This window comes from Ahaetulla prasina, chromosome 1, assembly GCF_028640845.1.
Source record: "Ahaetulla prasina isolate Xishuangbanna chromosome 1, ASM2864084v1, whole genome shotgun sequence".
NCBI lineage: Eukaryota > Metazoa > Chordata > Lepidosauria > Squamata > Colubridae > Ahaetulla > Ahaetulla prasina.
This window is the reverse complement of record NC_080539.1, coordinates 350,568,544-350,586,883: the sequence shown is the minus strand read 5'-3', so window position 1 is coordinate 350,586,883 and position 18,340 is coordinate 350,568,544. Positions and strand designations below refer to the sequence as shown.

Below are 18,340 nucleotides of genomic sequence, written 5' to 3'. Positions count from 1 at the left end.
ATGTTGGAGGATTCACAACTTCTGCAGGCAAGTCGTTCCACTTATTAATTGTTCTAACTGTCAGGAAATTTCTCCTTAGTTCTAAGTTGCTTCTTTCCTTGATCAGTTTCCACCCATTGCTTCTTGTTCTACCCTCAGGTGCTTTGGAGAACAGCCCGACTCCCTCTTCTTTGTGGCAACCCCTGAGATATTGGAACACTGCTATCATGTCTCCCCTAGTCCTTCTTTTTATTAAACTAGACATACCCAGTTCCTGCAACCGTTCTTCATATGTTTTAGCCTCCAGTCCCCTAATCATCTTTGTTGCTCTTCTCTGCACTCTTTCTAGAGTCTCAACATCTTTTTTACATCGTGGCGACCAAAACTGGATGCAATATTCCAAGTGTGGCCTTACCAAGGCATTATAAAGTGGCACTAACACTTCACGTGATCTTGATTCTATCCCTCTGTTTATGCAGCCCAGAACTGTGTTGGCTTTTTTAGCAGCTGCTGCACACTGCTGGCTCATATCTAAATGGTTATCCACTAGGACTCCAAGATCCCTCTCACAGGTACTACTATTGAGCAAGGTACCACATATATGGTACTGGTGCATTTTGTTTTTTTGGCCTAAATGTAGAACCTTACTTTTTTCACTGTTGAATTTCATTTTGTTAGATAGCGCCCAATGTTCAAGTCTGTCAAGATCTTTCTGTAACTTGAGCCTATCTTCTGGAGTGTTGGCTATTCCTGCCAGCTTGGTGTCATCTGCAAATTTGATGAGTTCCCCATCTATCCCCTCGTCCAAGTCATTGATGAAGATGTTGAAGAGTACTGGGCCTAAAACAGAGCCTTGGGGTACTCCACTGCATACTTTCCTCCATGTGGATGTAGTTCCGTTGAGGACTACACGTTGAGTGCGGTTGGTCAGCCAGTTACGAATCCATCTGGTGGTGGTGCTGTCTAACCCACATTTTTCTACTTTATCTAGTAGTAGGTTATGGTCTACTTTATCAAATGCTTTACTGAAGTCCAAGTAAATTATATCGACAGCATTCCTCTGGTCTACTAATCTTGTCATTTTGTCAAAGAATGTAATAAGATTAGTCTGGCATGATCTGTTTTTGACAAACCCATGTTGGCTTTTGGTTATTATTTTGTTTGCTTCTAGGTGTTTGGTGATTCATTGCTTGATTATCTTCCCCGGTATTGAGGTCAGGCTGATAGGTCTGTAGTTTCCTGGATCTGTTTTTTTCCCTTTTTTGAAGATGGGAACTACATCAGCTCTTTTCCAGTCCTCTGGCAGCTCCCCTGTGCTCCAGGATCTTTGAAAGATATAGTTCAGTGGTTCTGAGATCACGTCTGCCAGTTCCTTCAGAACCTTGGGGTGTAATCCATCCGGTCCTGGTGATTTGAACTCGTCTAGGGTAGACAGGTGTTCACTTACCATTTTCTTCCCTATTTTAACTTGTGTTTCTAATCTGTTTTTTGTAGTGCTGTTTTTGATAGGTTGGATTGTTTTTTCCTTTTGTGTAAAGACAGATGCAAAATATGAGTTAAGTAGATCTGCTTTCTCCCTGTTGCTTGTCATCTTCTTGCCACTTTCTCCCAGCAATGGGCCAATTGTTTCCTTGACTTTTTTCTTGTTTTTAACATGTTGGAAGAAGCTTTTTTTGTTATTTTTTACTTTTGTCGCTAGCCTTTGTTCATTGTGAGCCTTAGCTTTCCTCACTTCATCTTTACAGGCTCGGGCTATTTGCTGATATTCTGCCTTAGTTATTTGCCCCTCTTTCCACTTTTTATATTTGTCCTTTTTGTCTTTCAATTTGTCAGATAGTTCTTTATGCATCCATGCTGGTTTCTTTTGAGATCTATTATTTTTCTTCTTCATTGGTATTGTGCTAGACTGCACTTTTATAATACCAATGAAGAAGAAAAATAATAGATCTCAAAAGAAACCAGCATTGGGTTTCTTGAATTTGCATATTGCCCAACTCCCAGTGACTCTGAGTTATGAGCATTGCATTGATGCCGATAATCACTGTCCATGTCTCAGAAAAAGCATACATGCTTTAAGAACCACTTGTGTGAAGATCTCAAAAGATTCAGGTCAATGCCAAACATCAAGGCAACTCTCTATTTCTATAATTATAACTGCCAATAAAAAATGTCTACTTTGATGAAAAGAAGGACTAAAGGTGATATGATAGCAGTATTCCAATATCTAAGGGGCTGCCACAAAGAAGAGAGGGTCACCCTATTCTCCAAGGACCTGAAGGCAGGACAAGAAGCAATGGATGGAAACTAGTCAAGGAGAGAAGCAACCTAGAACTAAGGAGCAATTTCCTGACAGTTAAAATAATTAACCAGTGGAACACTTTGCCTCCAGAAGTTGTGGGTGCTCCAACACCGGAGGCTTTTAAGAAGAGATTGGATAATCATTTGTCTGAAATGATACAGGGTCTTCTGCTTAAGCAGGGGATTGGACTAGAAGACCTCCAAGGTCCCTTCCAAGTCTGTTATTCTGTTATTCTATTAACCTTCTTGAATACATCTAATGCTGATCTCCTTGGAAACGATAAACTCAGGTGTGTATATATATTCATCCATCCATCCATCCATCCATCCATCCATCCATCCATCCATCCATCCATCCATATTGCTTACAAGTCAGCAGAACTTGCTTAATTGGTTCATCCAGGTCTGCTAGCTGCATGCTTTCCAGAATGATTTCTGAAGGGAAAGAAAAAGGGAAGGTAAAGAAATTTTAAATATATTTCAATCTTTTAAAACATTTAAGAAGTACTGCGGTAAGAACAATAATGCCACCAATCTCTGGGACCCCCCCCCCTTTAGCAACTTAACCATAAACCTGCATGGAAGAATTGTTAAAATAAACCAATAGCATATATTTTTAAAAATGTGGTCCCCTAAAAATTCTCACACTGTGGCACATCTCATTTTTATTTCAATTTCTCCTTCTACTGATTTTATGAACTTTGCTGAAGCACCCTAGATCTTACCAGGCCTTGTCTCTTACCTGTTAATTCAAGAGCTCTAATCTGGATCTCCTCCCAGTTGCTTTGGAAATAGATCATTGTCTTTTTCAACAGTTCTTTCCTCATTTCTGGGTTGGTATTTTCAACCTAAATTTTACCAAGAATAAAATTGCATTTTATTTATTGCAGCAACAAAGGCCAACATAAAGCTGAAACATGAAGTCTTTCTTCACTGAAGCCATGGTTAAACACATCCCACTATGGTGTTACCATATTTTTCCTGTATTATTCCTGTACATTATTATTCCTGAACATGATTTCTGTAACTTTTTGTAACCATATTTTATAAAACATATTTTTTAAAAAGATTTTCCACTACTAAATATCTATCTCTTTAAAATTATATATATTATATTATAAATTGTTTATTTATCTATCACATTTCTACACTGCCCACCTCACCTAAGTTATTCTATTCTAGGTGGTTTAAAATAATATAATATAGATACTTACATTGATTGATAGGATTTGATATAGAACAGTCTAACTCTAACTGCTGTATTCTCCAGGACTCTTCATTTTTCAGATAATAATAATCAGACTATTCCTATTTTCTTATTTAAAAGCTTGGGGTGATTTATACCTTACCATGGAACAGATTGTCTCATACCAGATTACTGTATTTGCAGTTCTGGCCAATCTACTTCAAGGAAAATTATATTGCTCTATGTGGCAGTAGGGTTAAAATAAAAATATCATCTCAAAAAGTACAGATAATAATTATGCAAATATTTATTTATTTTGGAGATTTGATCTGAGCACGGTCTGATTGAATGACTCTCCAAATTAGATGCAAAATTAATCCACTTGATCATTTTAAATGCTTTTATAAGCATTTTTTTTGCTCCAGTCAATTTTGAAAATCAAATTAACAGCCCTTCAGATATTCAAAGACAGCTATTACATTTCCATTAAGTCTTCTCTGTTTCTGGTTCAAGATAGCCAATAACCTCCAACCAGGGGTGGGCTTCAAAAATTTTAGCGAAGAGTTTTCTGCCTGGTTGCTGGGTGGGCGTGGTCATGATGGGTGTGGCCTAGTCAGCCTCCTGCACCATGGTGGGGGAGCATTTTTTCCCTCCCCAGCTCCAGAGGCTTTCTTTGAGCCTCCAGGAGGGCAAAAATGCCCCCCAAGGCTCCAGAGGCCCTCTGGAGGCCGGAAACAGGCCCGTTTCCAGCCTTCCCGAACTTCCGGTAGGCCTGTTTTTTGCCCTCTCCAAGCCTCCACATGTGCCCTGCACTTACCTGCATCCAAAACGGGTCGAGTGGAGACTCTTGGGAGGGGAGGGGTGGGGTGAACGGGGCCAGACAGGAGTGGGATTTGTGGGTTCTCCAAACTGCACAGAATCTTAGCTAGAGGTTCTCCCGAACCCCTGCGAACCTCCAGCAGCCCACCCCTGCCTCCAACGGACATGTCTGTTGATGCAATCTGGGATTGAATTTGTAGCAATTGTACGGCACATTCTTGGTTCATGATCAGATTGTGATTCATTTATTGGTAACCAATATGATCCCCCTCCTTCTCTACTCATGCTGTTGATTTTTTTCCTACCAAATGGAAAAAATAGCATTTGCCCTGTTAAGTTCATTTTACAGGTACTAGATTCTTCCCATTGTTCCTGTGGGTTAAGATCTACTGAATCTTATCAATGAGATTCTATGGTGTTTGTTATCCTCCACCCATTGCATCATTTCCAAATTTGATATAATTATGTAATCAATAAAAAGATATGTTAAACCTATGGGAAAGATGTAATATATTTGTCTGCTTCTAGTTTCCCAATCCTCTCATCAAAAAACCAGATTTCCAAAGTCACTATGGAGATGCTGAAAGAGACTAAATGAAACCCTGTTTGGGTTGGCCCACCCTTGCTGTACAGTACTAGTAAATGTTTCTTTTGCTTCTAAGTGGATAAAGTGAGACATTATTTTGTAATTCCTTAAAAAAGGTGGCAAGCATATGGAAGCAAAGAAACTGTTTTCAGTACAGATTTGCTGAAGGACCATAGTGCCAACTTCAAAAATTATCCTGTTTTTAGAGTATGCTAATTCAAGGATATCTCTCTCTTACCATCTGCCTGCATACATGAGCATGTAGATTTGGAAGAGTTAAATTAGTGGTATGGTAAAGTTCTTCAATGTAGATTCTTACTTTCCTTCTCACTAAAAATGTCACGCACTGCAGAAAAGCCGTCCTGCATGCCTAAAAAAGATAGCGGTATTCTTATACAAATCATGTGTAATTTTAGCATTTTAAATTATGAATAACTTGTTATTTATTCATTTGACAAACTTAGATACAACCCATCTCTCAGAGTGACTCTTATCTTTATCCAACTCACTACTTCTCCTTAGTCTAGCCCAACAGTTTCAGAATATGTTCTCCAAAGTCGGGGAAGACTGAGTGGTGCTGGCTTTTGTGGGGGGAAAAGGCCCCTGCAAAATTCCAGGACTACCTTCTTTTTAGCCCAAATATTTCCAAATATGTTTTAAAAAGTTTTTTATTTATAATACAAATTAAAAACAGAGGACATAGCGTGACATCTCCGGTTTAAACATTTTCATCAAATTTTGTCATATAATTGATACACTTATCTCTATATATATTTACACTAATTATCACATTTCGAATACATATATTTTTTCATCCATATAGGTTATTTCAATCATATATTCAATCGTATCTATCATAACAAATTAGCATAAAAACTTCCAAGCATTTTACTCGTCAATGGTCCTATATCCCAGCATTTCTCCTCCTTTCCAGCCAATAATAAAATTTGTTCCAGATTTCATAATGCTCTGATTCATTCTTTATCTTTAAGTTCCAAGGTCAGTCTGTCCATTTCCATGCAAATTAATATTTTAGCTAACATTTCTTCTGTGTGGGTCTTTTTGTTTTTCCTTTTTCCAAATTTTTATGAAACTTCAAGAATAGCAGTTTAATTATTGTGTTCATACAGCTAAACAAACCATAATTTGCTTAAACTAAAGCTGAATTGCACAACAAGGTCTGCCATAAAATACCAGTTGTAGGGGAGTAATAATGAGATGGGGTTATATCTCCACATGCTGCTTATGTGCCATGTGGGAGCTGGTGGTTGAGTATAATACAATCAAAATGCAAGGCTAAAATGAGCCCTGGCCTGAATTAGCAGGGTATTGCTATGATTGACAGGGGTAAAAATCAGGATTGGAACTCAGCCACACTGAGGTGAGAGTTACAGTCAAAGTCTATGCAGTCTTCAATGAGATATAACAAACTTTTTAGTTCTTTTCATGTTCAAGGATTATCAAATAAAAAATTTACTCTGGAACTTACCTCAGATACTCTGGGACTGGGATCACGCTGGTGTATTAGAAGGGACACCAAATTCCTTCTGGCATGGATAGTAAAAAATCTTTTGTATCTAAATTTTGTCCAAGCAGCCAGGATGCCAAAGAGACATAGTGCAGCCTCACGCAGGTCAGCATTGTCCTGTAGCCAGAAAAAAAAAGACAATTTTTTCCATAAGCTTAGACTTCCTGGTTTGTAATATTGCTGCAGAAAATACGTTGGGCTCAGTCTGAAAACCACATGGGGGTTCACATATCAACCCTGAAAAATCTTAAATTGTGGCATTAGTTACCATAGTAACAGTTGACAACAGGTGGCTTCAAATGGGAATTAGATCCATTCATGAAGGGTAAAACTATCAATTGCGCAATTATGAAATTTCACTTTGAATTTAGCAGTCCTAATAGCCTCTCCCCTTTAATGATAATGAACTTTCTTTTGTGTACATCAATGTGTAGGGAAACAATTTGTTGTGTTGAGGTATGGAACATTAATTAAGTTAAGTAGGGCCTTGGATATTTACTCCCAAATCTTACTCAGATGGCACAGCTGCTTGGACATTATCCTATGTATGCTGAGCAATTTGTGAGAAACAATTTTCAGTATCTTTTAAGCCTGTTATTTGTTAAGACTGAACAAACAACCTCCTTAGGACCATGCCTATATACTGAGTATAGGTCTTGGCCCTCAGCAGTTCCTAAACAGGAGCTCTATCCTATGCTTACATCTGCCAAGTATGATGTGGTCTTCAGAGAAATGTCCTTAAATAGGAAACCCACATCTTTCCCCTTCAGGCGTGGAAAAATCAGAGCAAGCAACCTGAGACTCTCCAGAACCAATTTTTCATCATACAAAGCTCCAATGAGGACCGCTACAATGGTCCTCTTCTGTCCTTTCACCTGTAAGGATACAGGTAAGAAGATAATTGTGAGTATACCCGTAGAAAACGTTTTTATAGCACATATGTGGGAACTATCAAGGCAGACACCATAATCAGGCTGATACTGTATATCATACGAAACCATGATTTGTTTAGTTTGTTGAGTAACTATAGTTGTTTGAGTTCACTGTTCCAAACTGTGATTTCCAAATCACAATGGTTGGATTTAAATCACATGCTTAAGTTATTAGTTGTGCAATCTACATAGTGTGAACCCTGTCCATGTGCAGGCAATAGCACCTTCCGTGCCCATTTTTCCTAGTCAACAGTCCAGTGTCTGATTCTAGATCTACTTTACTGAAGGGGCAAGAGCGTGTGACTGTCTTCAACATACTTCATACATTTTACACAACCTCAACAGGCAACAGCTGACCTTCTCAGGAGCCACAAGGAGAAGGTTCCCAAGACTGCGGATTGCCATCTGACGGATGCCAGGATCCCAGTCTCCAGCTCTTAGCATCATGGTTGGAAGGAGAGATTTTATCTGCAGTTTTTCTATCAAGATGGGATCTTGAATCACCTACAGTAAATCAATGTGTTTCATATCATACTCCAACATTAGGTAATTTCATTCCCCCCCCCCCCAATTCATCTATCCACGGGGCAATGAAAGTAGCTAACAGGCTAGGATAAAATATAAATAAGTCAAAACTGATAAAACCCACTGCTCTAATAATATTAATAGTGCAATTTTAGATTTTGTTGAAGAGGAACTCTTTATCAAAAAACAAAATATATAGGGGCAGAGCACAAATCAAGCCTAATACACGCCACCAAATTTCGTGCTGAATTTTGGTCAGTTTCTTGCTAAAGTTTGGAAGAGTTGAGGACATAGGATCATAGGGCTGGAATGGACTTGAAGGTCTTCTAGTCTAACTTCCTACTCAAGGCAGGGGATCCTATACCATTCTGGACAAATGGTTGTCTAGTCCATTCTTGAAAACCTCCAGTGATGGAGCATGCGCAACTCCAGGAGGTAAGGTAAAAAATACGGTAATCCATTGATTACCGTATTTTTCAGCGTATAAGATGCACCTTAGTTTTTGGGGAGGAAAATAAGAACAAAGCTGATTGGCTGGTGGATTGGCCTCCCGGATTACCCCCCAATCAGCTTTTCCCAGAGGTGAATTTTAGCAACAGGTTCATTGGTTGTGAGCTCTGTGCCTTGCTTTTTTTTCTGCCTTTGAAATTTCTGAAACTCCATTTCAGAAAAAACTTTTATTTCTGCCTCTGAAAGCCTCTGAAACAGAGCTTCAGAAAAAAAAGCCTCGGAAGCTCTGTTTGGGGGCTTCTTTTCTGGGGGCTTCTTTTCTGAAGCTTTGTTTCTGATGCTTTTTTCAGCCTCTAAAATCTCCGTTTGAGAAGCTGGGTGGGGTTACATTTGGAGTATAAGATGCATCCAGATTTTCACCCTCTTTCTTGGGGAAAAAGGTGTGTCTTATACTCCGAAAAATTGTTCTCATTGTCATGAAATTTCTCCTTAGTTCTAGATTGGATTTCTCTTTGATAAGCTTTCACCCATTGCTTTTTGTCATGCCTTTTGGTGCTTTGGAAAATAAATCAATCTTGTCTTCTCTGTGACAGCCCCTCAGATACTGGAAGACGACTATCATGTCACCCCTTAATCCTTCTCTTCATTAGGCTAGACATACCTAGTTCTTTTAACTAGTTATTGTGCAATTTACCCTCCAGACTCCTTTATCATCTTTGTTGCTCTTCTCTGCACACTTTCTAGGGTCTCAGCATCTTTTTTGTATCATGGTGACCATAAATAAAATATAACAAATGATAAAATAAAAACAGTAAAAAATAATAAATTAAAAAATATTACATAGATAATTAGAGACTTCCTGCTCTAATATCCATGTTTAAAATGGTGAGGAAAAAATGGTCTCACCCTTTTTTGTGGGCCTTCAAAGCTGTGGAGAAAATATGTAGGTGATTTATTGTTTGGCCTCCATTTATGACTTGTATAAATTACAAATAATATTTTATTTTTTTTAAAAAATGATTTGTCTATTTTTGTATAATGGTTGTTTTTATGATAATTGTTTTTATAATGACTGTTTTATATTGTTGTTTTATTTTAATGTTGCATGCTGCCCAGAATCACTTCATGTGAGATGGGTGGCTACATAAATTTGATTAACTAACTAACTAACAAACTAACTAATTAAAACAAACAAACAAACAAACATTAAAGGGCCTCTCTCATGCTAATTTGTCTCCAACCCTTTAAGGCGCTCAGCATTCTAGGTCCTAAGCCTTACTTCTGTCAAGAAGGCAGTTCCTGTTAGTCGGAGCTTTTGGGAGTCTGAATTTATCCATGGTAAGATATTCTGAATAGTTTTGTAGTGAAGAAGTCTACTCTGAAACAAACAACTGAAAAGTAAAGACAGACTGATTAAGTGATATGGGCCAAGTTCAAAAACGGAACTCATTTAGTCCATATATGATAAGACCTCCCACTGTAAAAATTGGATTACTACTCCTTGTTAATTTGCTGCCTCTCCCTTGCCTTGCAGCTTCCCTTCCTTTCTGTGAAACTTATTTACTATTTGCAACTCAACTGTAGAGCCACCACTATGTTCTCCTTCTCCATTGGTATGAGTGTTGTTTAGTTTCGGAAGGTGTTCTGGAGTTTCCAAGGATATGCAAATGGTATGCATGTGTTGTATTCCTTTTATATTTGCTAATACAGGGACAGAATGAAGACCAATTTGAGAAAAGAGGGGAAAAAAGAATCGGATGATGACGTGGCTACCCTCTTTACTTTTCTTTCATTGTAATGGAAGGAAGGAGATCACAGTGGTTGGGAAAGAAGATGTTTCTGTAAGGAAACAACCACGGTTAGAGAGCACCAATGTATGTATGTATCTCTCTCTGTGTCTCTGTCTGTCTGTCTGTCTGTCTGTCTGTCTGTCTGTCTGTCTATCTATCTATCTATCTATCTATCTATCTATCTATCTATCTATCCATCCATCCATCCATCCATCCATCCATCCATCCATCCATCCATCCATCCATCCATCCATCCATCCATCCATCCATCCATCCATCCATCCATCCATCCATCCATCCATCCATCCATCCATCCATCCATTGTGTTTCCCTGAAAATAAAACCGGGTCGTATATAATAATATGGTGCTACATGCATCCATCTGGCTGACAGTCTTAACTGGGGCTTATTTTGAGAGTAGGGCTTATATTACGAACATCCTGAAAAATCCTGCCAGGACTTATTTTCCAGTTGGGTCTTATTTTCAGGGTAAAAAAGTATCTATCTATCTATCTATGTAGGTCTTTGATTATTCGGATTTTCTCCCACGTAAAATTGGAAGTGTCTTGGCGACGTTTCAACGAAGTCTCATTCGTCATCTTCAGGCTTCAGCTTCGTGCTTCTGGGAACAATGTGTGATTGCAGCTGTTTCTTCCTTTTTAACTGCTAGTGGGGGTTTGAACTGATTGGGTGGGAGCTTGGCTGTGCTCTGATTGGATGGGGTTTTTTTGTGCTCTGATTGGCTGGGGGTGTGTCCTGTTTGGGTGGGGGCTTGGTTGTGCTCAGATTAGTCTGAGTTGCAGGGGGATTTGAGCTGGTGAGCTGCATTGCTGTTATTTGGCTTCGCGTTCGTGGTCGTGCTACATCTTCATAGTGGGTGTCAGTCTGCTGAATGTATGGATTGGAGGGGTTTGAAATGGCTAATGTTGCAGCTGCGGTCTGGCTTCTGGTCCTTGGTCGTGCTTCCTGATCAGTGTGGGTTTGGGTCTGCTTTCTGGGTGGATGTGTGGTGGTGACATCCTGTATGGACCTCGTGAGTGTGGGTCTGGTGTCATTCCTTGTGTTAGGGACTCGTTTGTCAATAAGAGCGGGTTTCCAAATGGCTGGTAGGCGGGAGGTATCATCTCGTTTGTTCATGCTGTGTGGGCGTTTTTCTATCTCGATGGCTTCTCTGATTATTCTGTTGTTAAAGTGTTCAGTTTTGGCGATAGTTCTGGTCTTTTTAAAGTCAATATCGTGTCCTGTGACTTTAAAGTGTTGGACCAGGGAAGAAGTTGGTTCCTCTTTTTGAATGAGTTCTTGTGTTCTTCAATCGTGCACTTATTCTTCTGTTGGTTTGTCCAATGTATGTGGTGGGGCAGGCGGTGCATGGGATTTCATATACTCCTTGATTTTCTAACTCAATTTTGTCTTTGGGGTTTCTTAGGATGGTGGATATTTTTCGGTTTGTGCAGAATGCTGTCTTGATGTTGTGTTTGTGGAGGATCTTGCTGATTCTGTCTGTGGTGCCTTTTATATATGGGAGGAGGGCTGTGCCGTTTTCTTGTTCTCTGTCTTGGATTTTAGTGGGGGGTTCTTTTTGGATTAGTTTGGTAATCTTATTTCTCTGGAATCCATTGGATGTTAGTACGTTAGTGAGAGTGTGTAGTTCGGTTTTTAGGTGTTGTTCGTCAGCTAAGCGTTTTGTTCTGGAGATGAGTGTCTTGGCTATGGAGTTGATCTGTGCTGGGTGGTGGTGTGAGAGTGCGTGCAGATAGCGGTTTGTGTGTGTTTTCTTCTGGTAGATAGTGTGTCCTAGGGAGCCATTGGGTTTCCTGTAGACTAAGACATCTAGGAAAGGAAGTTGGTTGTTAACGTCTGTTTCCATGGTGAACTGTATTTTGGGGTGTAGGCTATTGAGGTGTGTGAGGAAGTTGTCAAGTTTTTCTTTCCCGTGTGGCCAGATTATGAAGGTGTCATCTATGTATCTGAGCCAGAGTTTTGGTTTGTGGTCAGATTTTTCTAGAGCTTGGGTTTCAAAGTGTTCCATGTAGAGGTTGGCAATGACAGGTGAGAGGGGTGATCCCATGGGTGCTCCTTCTATTTGTTTGTATTTTTGTCCGTTATAGATGAAGTATGTGTTGGATAGGCAGTGGTTGGTCAGATCTAGGATGTGCTTGGGGGGGTTATATTTGTTTTGGATAGCTGTCAAGGCTTCTTTGATTGGCACTTGGGTGAAGAGGGATATGACATCAAAGCTCACGAGTAGGTCGCTGGGCTGTAAGTTTTGTTTCTTTATGATCTCTATGAACTGGAATGAGTTTTTTACATGTGAGGCGATGGATTCTGCATAGGGCTGTAGTTGTTTGGCGAGAAATTTGGCTAGGTTTTGTAGAGGTGAGCCTATGGAACTGACTATGGGTCTGAATGGGGTTCCTTCTTTGTGTATCTTGGAGAGACCATAGAGCTTAGGGCATCTGGATGATTTCTTTCTGGGAATGATTCTTTGTTGGATTTCTTCGCTGATGGGGGAGGCTTTTATTTTGGATCTAGTGGTTTTTTCTAGGTATCTCTCTCTCTCTCTCTCTTTCTCTCTCTCTCTCCCTCATCTCCATCCATCTACCTCTATATCTATCATCTATTTATATCATATATATCTACAGTATATCATCTATTTTTATCTCTACACCTACCTATCATCCATCCATCCATCCATCCATCCATCCATCCATCCATCCATATCTAATAGTAGGGTCATAGTTAAAATAACTCAAGATTTTTATTTAAAGATTTTTGATGTAGATAATGTTTTCCTTTAAATATTGGAGAAATGGTGAGTGCAGGCCTTACAGAAAGCTTAAAAATGTAAGAAAAGTTATGCCATTGAGTCAGAGCAAGACTTATATAATTCAGCACCAGTTTGCCGATGTCCAGAAGAAGCACACAAATGAACTAACTCACTCTTTCAACTGTGTTTTTCAAAACTGGTACAAAGAGCTATATTGTCCCTGTACTTAAAGCCATTAGGTAATCACTGACAATTCTCTTACCGTATTAGCAGACAGACACCTTCCTGATGGGTTTTAGGATCTCTGAGTAATGCCCAGATACTCACTTCTCTGATTTCTGCCAACGATGGGTCACAGGTAAGCTTTAATACTAGAGCCTTCAGGCTTGACACAGAAAGTCTATCCAAGAAAAAGAACATCAGCCTAGAATATCAAAACCTCCAGCCCATTCTGCTTGTGTGTTAAGAGTGACCTTTAACAATAGCAGTTTATGTCTGTCATGCTACGTAGAAAATCTTTGATAGAAGCAAATTTACTTTATAGGAAGTTCTCTTTCCACTATTAAAAGAAAAGACAAGCTGTTGAGAGAGGAACGTTTACCTGCATGGGTTGCCTTCAGACAGTTGTTGATCTCTTAGAAACAGCTTCCGTCGGCCTTCGGATAAAGGCATCTTTTGCCCCAAGGTTTTGCTGACCTGCCATAGCAGAGCACAAAAGACCTCTGGGAACACCTGTTGGAGGACTTTTTTCACTTGCAGAACAGAAAGGATTTCGTAGATGGCACAGGTGGCCTGAGAAAAGAAAGAAGAGATTGAAATCTGGAGCAAAACTAATAGTGAAATATAAAGCTTAATGTAACGGACATTTAGGATTCGTGAGGACCCTTCCCCCAACCATAAAGATAAAGGTTCCCCTCGCAAATATGTGCTAGTCATTGCTGACTCTAGGGGGCAGTGTTTATCTCCATTTCTAAGCTGAAGAGCCAGCACTGTCTGATGACAATTCCATGGTCATGTGGCTGGCATTTATTTATTTATTTATTTAATTAATTAAACTTTTATACTGCCCTTCTCCCGAAGGACTCAGGGCGGTATACAGCCTACACTAAAACAATTAATATACACACTAAAATAACAATAAAAAAACTTATTCAATAAAGGCCGAAATTAAAACCGTCCAATTGACCATATAAAATACCCAATAAAATTTAAAATTTAAAAATTTAAAATTTTAAATTTTAAAAAATCAGGCCAGTCCCGCTTGGATAAATAAATAAGTTTTCAGTTCCCGGCGAAAGGTCCAAAGGTCGGGCAATTGGCGTAAACCGGGGGGAAGTTCGTTCCAGAGAGTAGGTGCTCCCACAGAGAAGGCCCTTCCCCTGGGGGCCGCCAGTCGACACTGTTTGGCGGATGGCACCCTGAGGAGACCCTCTCTGTGAGAGCGCACGGGTCGGTGGGAGGCATGTGGTAACAGCAGGTGGTCTCGTAAGTACCCGGGCCCTAAGCCACGGAGCGCTTTAAAGGTGGTAACCAAAACCTTGAAGCATGACTAAACCCGAAGGCGCACGGAGCTCTGTTACCTTCCCACCTAATTGGTCCCTATTTTTCTACTTGCAATTTTTATCGGCTTTCAAGCTGCTAGGTTGGCAGAAGCTGGGACAAGTAACGGGAGCTCACTCGGTTACGTGGCACTAGAGATTTGAACTGCCAAACCTCCAACCTTTCTGATCGACAAGCTCAGCATCTTAGCCACTGAGCCACTGTGTCCCCCAACCATATAGTTCATTAAATTGATCATTAATTAATCATTAAATTAATGAACCATATAGTTCATTAAATTAACTTGAACATTGGGCGCTAAATAACAAAATGAAATACAACAGTGAAAAAAGTAAGGTTCTACATTTAGGCAAAAAATCCAAAGTGCACAGGTACCGGATATGTGGTACCTTGCTCAATAGTAGTAACTGTGAGAGGGATCTTGGAGTCCTAGTGGACAACCATTTAGATTGAGCCAGCAGTGTGCATCAGCTGCCAAAAAAGCCAACACAGTTCTGGGCTGCATAAACAGAGGGATAGAATCAAGATCACATGCAGTATTAATAACACTTTATAATGCCTTGGTAAGGCCACAATTGGAATATTGCATTCAAGTTTTGGTCGTCACGATGTAAAAAAGATGTTGAGACTCTAGAAAGAGTGCAGAGAAGAGCAACAAAGATGATTAGGGGACTGGAGGCTAAAACATATGAAGAACGGTTGCAGGAACTCAGTATGTCTAGTTTAATGAAAAAAAGGACTAGAGGAGACATGATAGCAGTGTTCCAATATCTCAGGGGTTGCCACAAAGAAGAGAGAGTCAAACTATTCTCCAAAGCACCTGAGGGTAGAACAAGAAACAATGGGTGGAAACTAATCAAGTAGAGAAGCAACTTAGAACTAAGGAGAAATTTCCTGACAGTTAGAACAATCAATAAGTGGAACAACTTGCCTGCAGAAGTTGTGAATGCTCCAACACTGGAAATTTTTAAGAAAATGTTGGATAGCCATTTGTCTGAAATGGTGTAGGGTTTCCTGCCTGGGCGGGGGGTTGGACTAGAAGACCTCCAAGGTCCCTTCCAACTCTGTTATTATATTATATTAAATTGTGGTTTTATCAAAAGTTGCTCTAGGCAATATAAGGTGGACAATTTTTGTTTCCAGTGCTATTAGGAGGGACATTTGTGAACTGCAGGGGCTATGCCTTAACTGCACCCTTTATTTTCAGTCCACAGATTCACAGACAAGCCACAGGATTGGTAGTTAAAGGTCAGCTTTTTGTCCCCAAAGTATTACAGTGTGATCAGACCCAGTAACACTGGAACCATGTGTGGTGGTCTCTCTCCATTCTTGGGACACTTTAAATTTTTAAAAACACTTGGATTTATTCATGTATTTATTCTATTTATATCCCTCCCATCCGTTCACTAAAAAAATAATAATTAAGGGCTGGTAAAAATAACAAACAAAAATAAAACTTTAATGAAGAACAAAGGTACAAACAAATCACAGAAAAGCAGAAGCAATATTTATCATGATAGATCACCAGTAAAACAAGATGATGAGCCTAGTGACAAAATGTCACAAAAGCTGTGTGAGCCACACTTCTTGGGAGAAGAGAGTCCCACATAATTCATGACTCTGCCAAACGTATCTCATATTTATAGAAATAAAACATTAAATGTTAATTATTGAACAGAAGGAGAATGATTAGGGAAAAGGCAGGATGCAGTTTCAATATTTCTGCTAAGAGTTGTGGACACTTTGGAATTTTAAAATTAAGAGTTAGGACATGTGCCATTTCTCTTTATAGTACCACATTAGACCTTTTTTAAAAACTGGTGTTATTTACAGAAATAGACTTCTCCTATTTATTTATTTATTACATTTATACAGCTGCCCCTCTTTCAATCAGCTTTTATTGTTTTCTGTACCTTTTTTTTATTTTGTCACAACAGTATACACAAGCATCAACATAATCAACATTCCCTCAACACTGTCAAACTATTTACTAAATCTGCACTACTATTAATCTTCTCATAGTTCCTATCACCAATCTCTTTCCACTTATGACTGTATGACTGTAACTTTGTTGCTGGCAATCCTTATGATTTATATTGATATATTGACCATCAATTGTGTTGTAAATGTTGTACCTTGATGAACGTATCTTTTCTTTTTATGTACACTGAGAGCATATGCACCAAGACAAATTCCTTGTGTGTCCAATCACACTTGGCGAATAAAAATTCTATTCTATTCTATTCTATTCTATTCTATAAATCAGCAAAATATCATATAAGCATATATATGAGCCAAAGTATGTAATAATTGTATTAATTTGATATAATGAAAGGAAACATTAAGACAGGAATGGTAGGCACTTTTGTGCTCTTATGCATGCCTCTTATAGGAATGGGGTGAGGTCAATGGTAGACAGTTTTTGGTTGAAGCTTTGGGGAGTTTGAGAAGAGACCACAGAGTCAGGCAGTGTGTTGCAAGCGTTAACAACTCTGTTACAAAAATCATATTTTCTGCAGTCAAGATTGAAGCGGTTAATATTAAGTTTGAATCTATTGTTTGCTCTTGTATTATTGCATTATTATTGTATCTTGTATCTTGTATTATTATTTCTTCCCATATGCTTACCTGAGAACATTTGGTAGCATTGATTGATGGTAATTAACCAACAAAAGTATTTTTGTTTTAACACTGTTCGTTGGAGCGTGAGAGTGTTAGTAAACTGACTACCTAGATGGGAGCTAATGCTCAGCTGTGATGATTCAACATCCTTCAGCAGTCACATTGTTTATCTCCATTTTTCTAGGAATCACACAATAAAAGAAACTCTCATGTCCCTAAGGTCTTCTTGAAAAGATTCACAGAAAAAAAACCTAAGTTTTCTTCTTCCTCACTTACTTTGAGAGGCTCTTCTTCTGCAAATTCCACGATATCTTCATTTGTGAAGTGGAAAATTGTTCCTGAGTCTGTGGGCTTTGTTATTCTGCTTGCTAGCTTTGGAAGGATGAGCAAGGCCAGGGATGCATCTCTGCCCAGTGATCTCCAAAGTTCACCTGTCTCACTAAAATTCAGCAAGGCAAAAAGGAAAGCATCTTCTGATAAGCTTTGCATCAATATACAAATGGATGAAGACTATTGCTTGACATAGTGTAAGCCGCCCTGAGTCTTCGGAGATGGGCGGGATAAGCACTACTATTAATCGTTTCATAGTTCCCATCACCAATCTCTTTCCACTTATGACTGTATGACTATAACTTGTTGCTGGCAATCCTTATGATTTATATTGATATATTGATCATCAATTGTGTTGTAAATGTTGTACCTTGATGAACGTATCTTTTCTTTTATGTACACTGAGAGCATATGCACCAAGACAAATTCCTTGTGTGTCCAATCACACTTGGCGAATAAAAATTCTATTCTATTCTATTCTATAAATCAGCAAAATATCATATAAGCATATATATGAGCCAAAGTATGTAATAATTGTATTAATTTGATATAATGAAAGGAAACATTAAGACAGGAATGGTAGGCACTTTTGTGCTCTTATGCACGCCTCTTATAGGAATGGGGTGAGGTCAATGGTAGACAGTTTTTGGTTGAAGCTTTGGGGAGTTTGAGAAGAGACCACAGAGTCAGGCAGTGTGTTGCAAGCGTTAACAACTCTGTTACAAAAATCATATTTTCTGCAGTCAAGATTGAAGCGGTTAATATTAAGTTTGAATCTATTGTTTGCTCTTTTATTATTGCATTATTATTGTATCTTGTGTCTTGTATTATTATTTCTTCCCATATGCTTACCTGAGAACATTTGGTAGCATTGATTGATGGTAATTAACCAACAAAAGTATTTTTGTTTTAACACTGTTCGTTGGAGCGTGAGAGTGTTAGTAAACTGACTACCTAGATGGGAGCTA

General features: G+C 39.0%; 1 protein-coding gene across 1 annotated transcript in view; it reads right to left on the bottom strand.

Annotated features, from left to right (window-relative positions):
• Positions 1 to 18,340, bottom strand: part of LOC131187944 (maestro heat-like repeat-containing protein family member 2B) — a 68,531-nt gene that overhangs the window by 2,961 nt on the left and 47,230 nt on the right. Inside the window, exons 28-36 of the mRNA XM_058162779.1 lie at positions 13,462 to 13,652; positions 13,123 to 13,260; positions 9,583 to 9,694; positions 7,686 to 7,832; positions 7,098 to 7,271; positions 6,358 to 6,513; positions 5,107 to 5,238; positions 3,020 to 3,125; positions 2,647 to 2,712 (exon numbers count right to left, since the gene is read on the bottom strand). Of these exons, the coding sequence (XP_058018762.1) occupies positions 2,647 to 2,712; positions 3,020 to 3,125; positions 5,107 to 5,238; positions 6,358 to 6,513; positions 7,098 to 7,271; positions 7,686 to 7,832; positions 9,583 to 9,694; positions 13,123 to 13,260; positions 13,462 to 13,652 (1,222 nt within the window). The remainder of the gene's footprint in view (positions 1 to 2,646; positions 2,713 to 3,019; positions 3,126 to 5,106; positions 5,239 to 6,357; positions 6,514 to 7,097; positions 7,272 to 7,685; positions 7,833 to 9,582; positions 9,695 to 13,122; positions 13,261 to 13,461; positions 13,653 to 18,340) is intronic.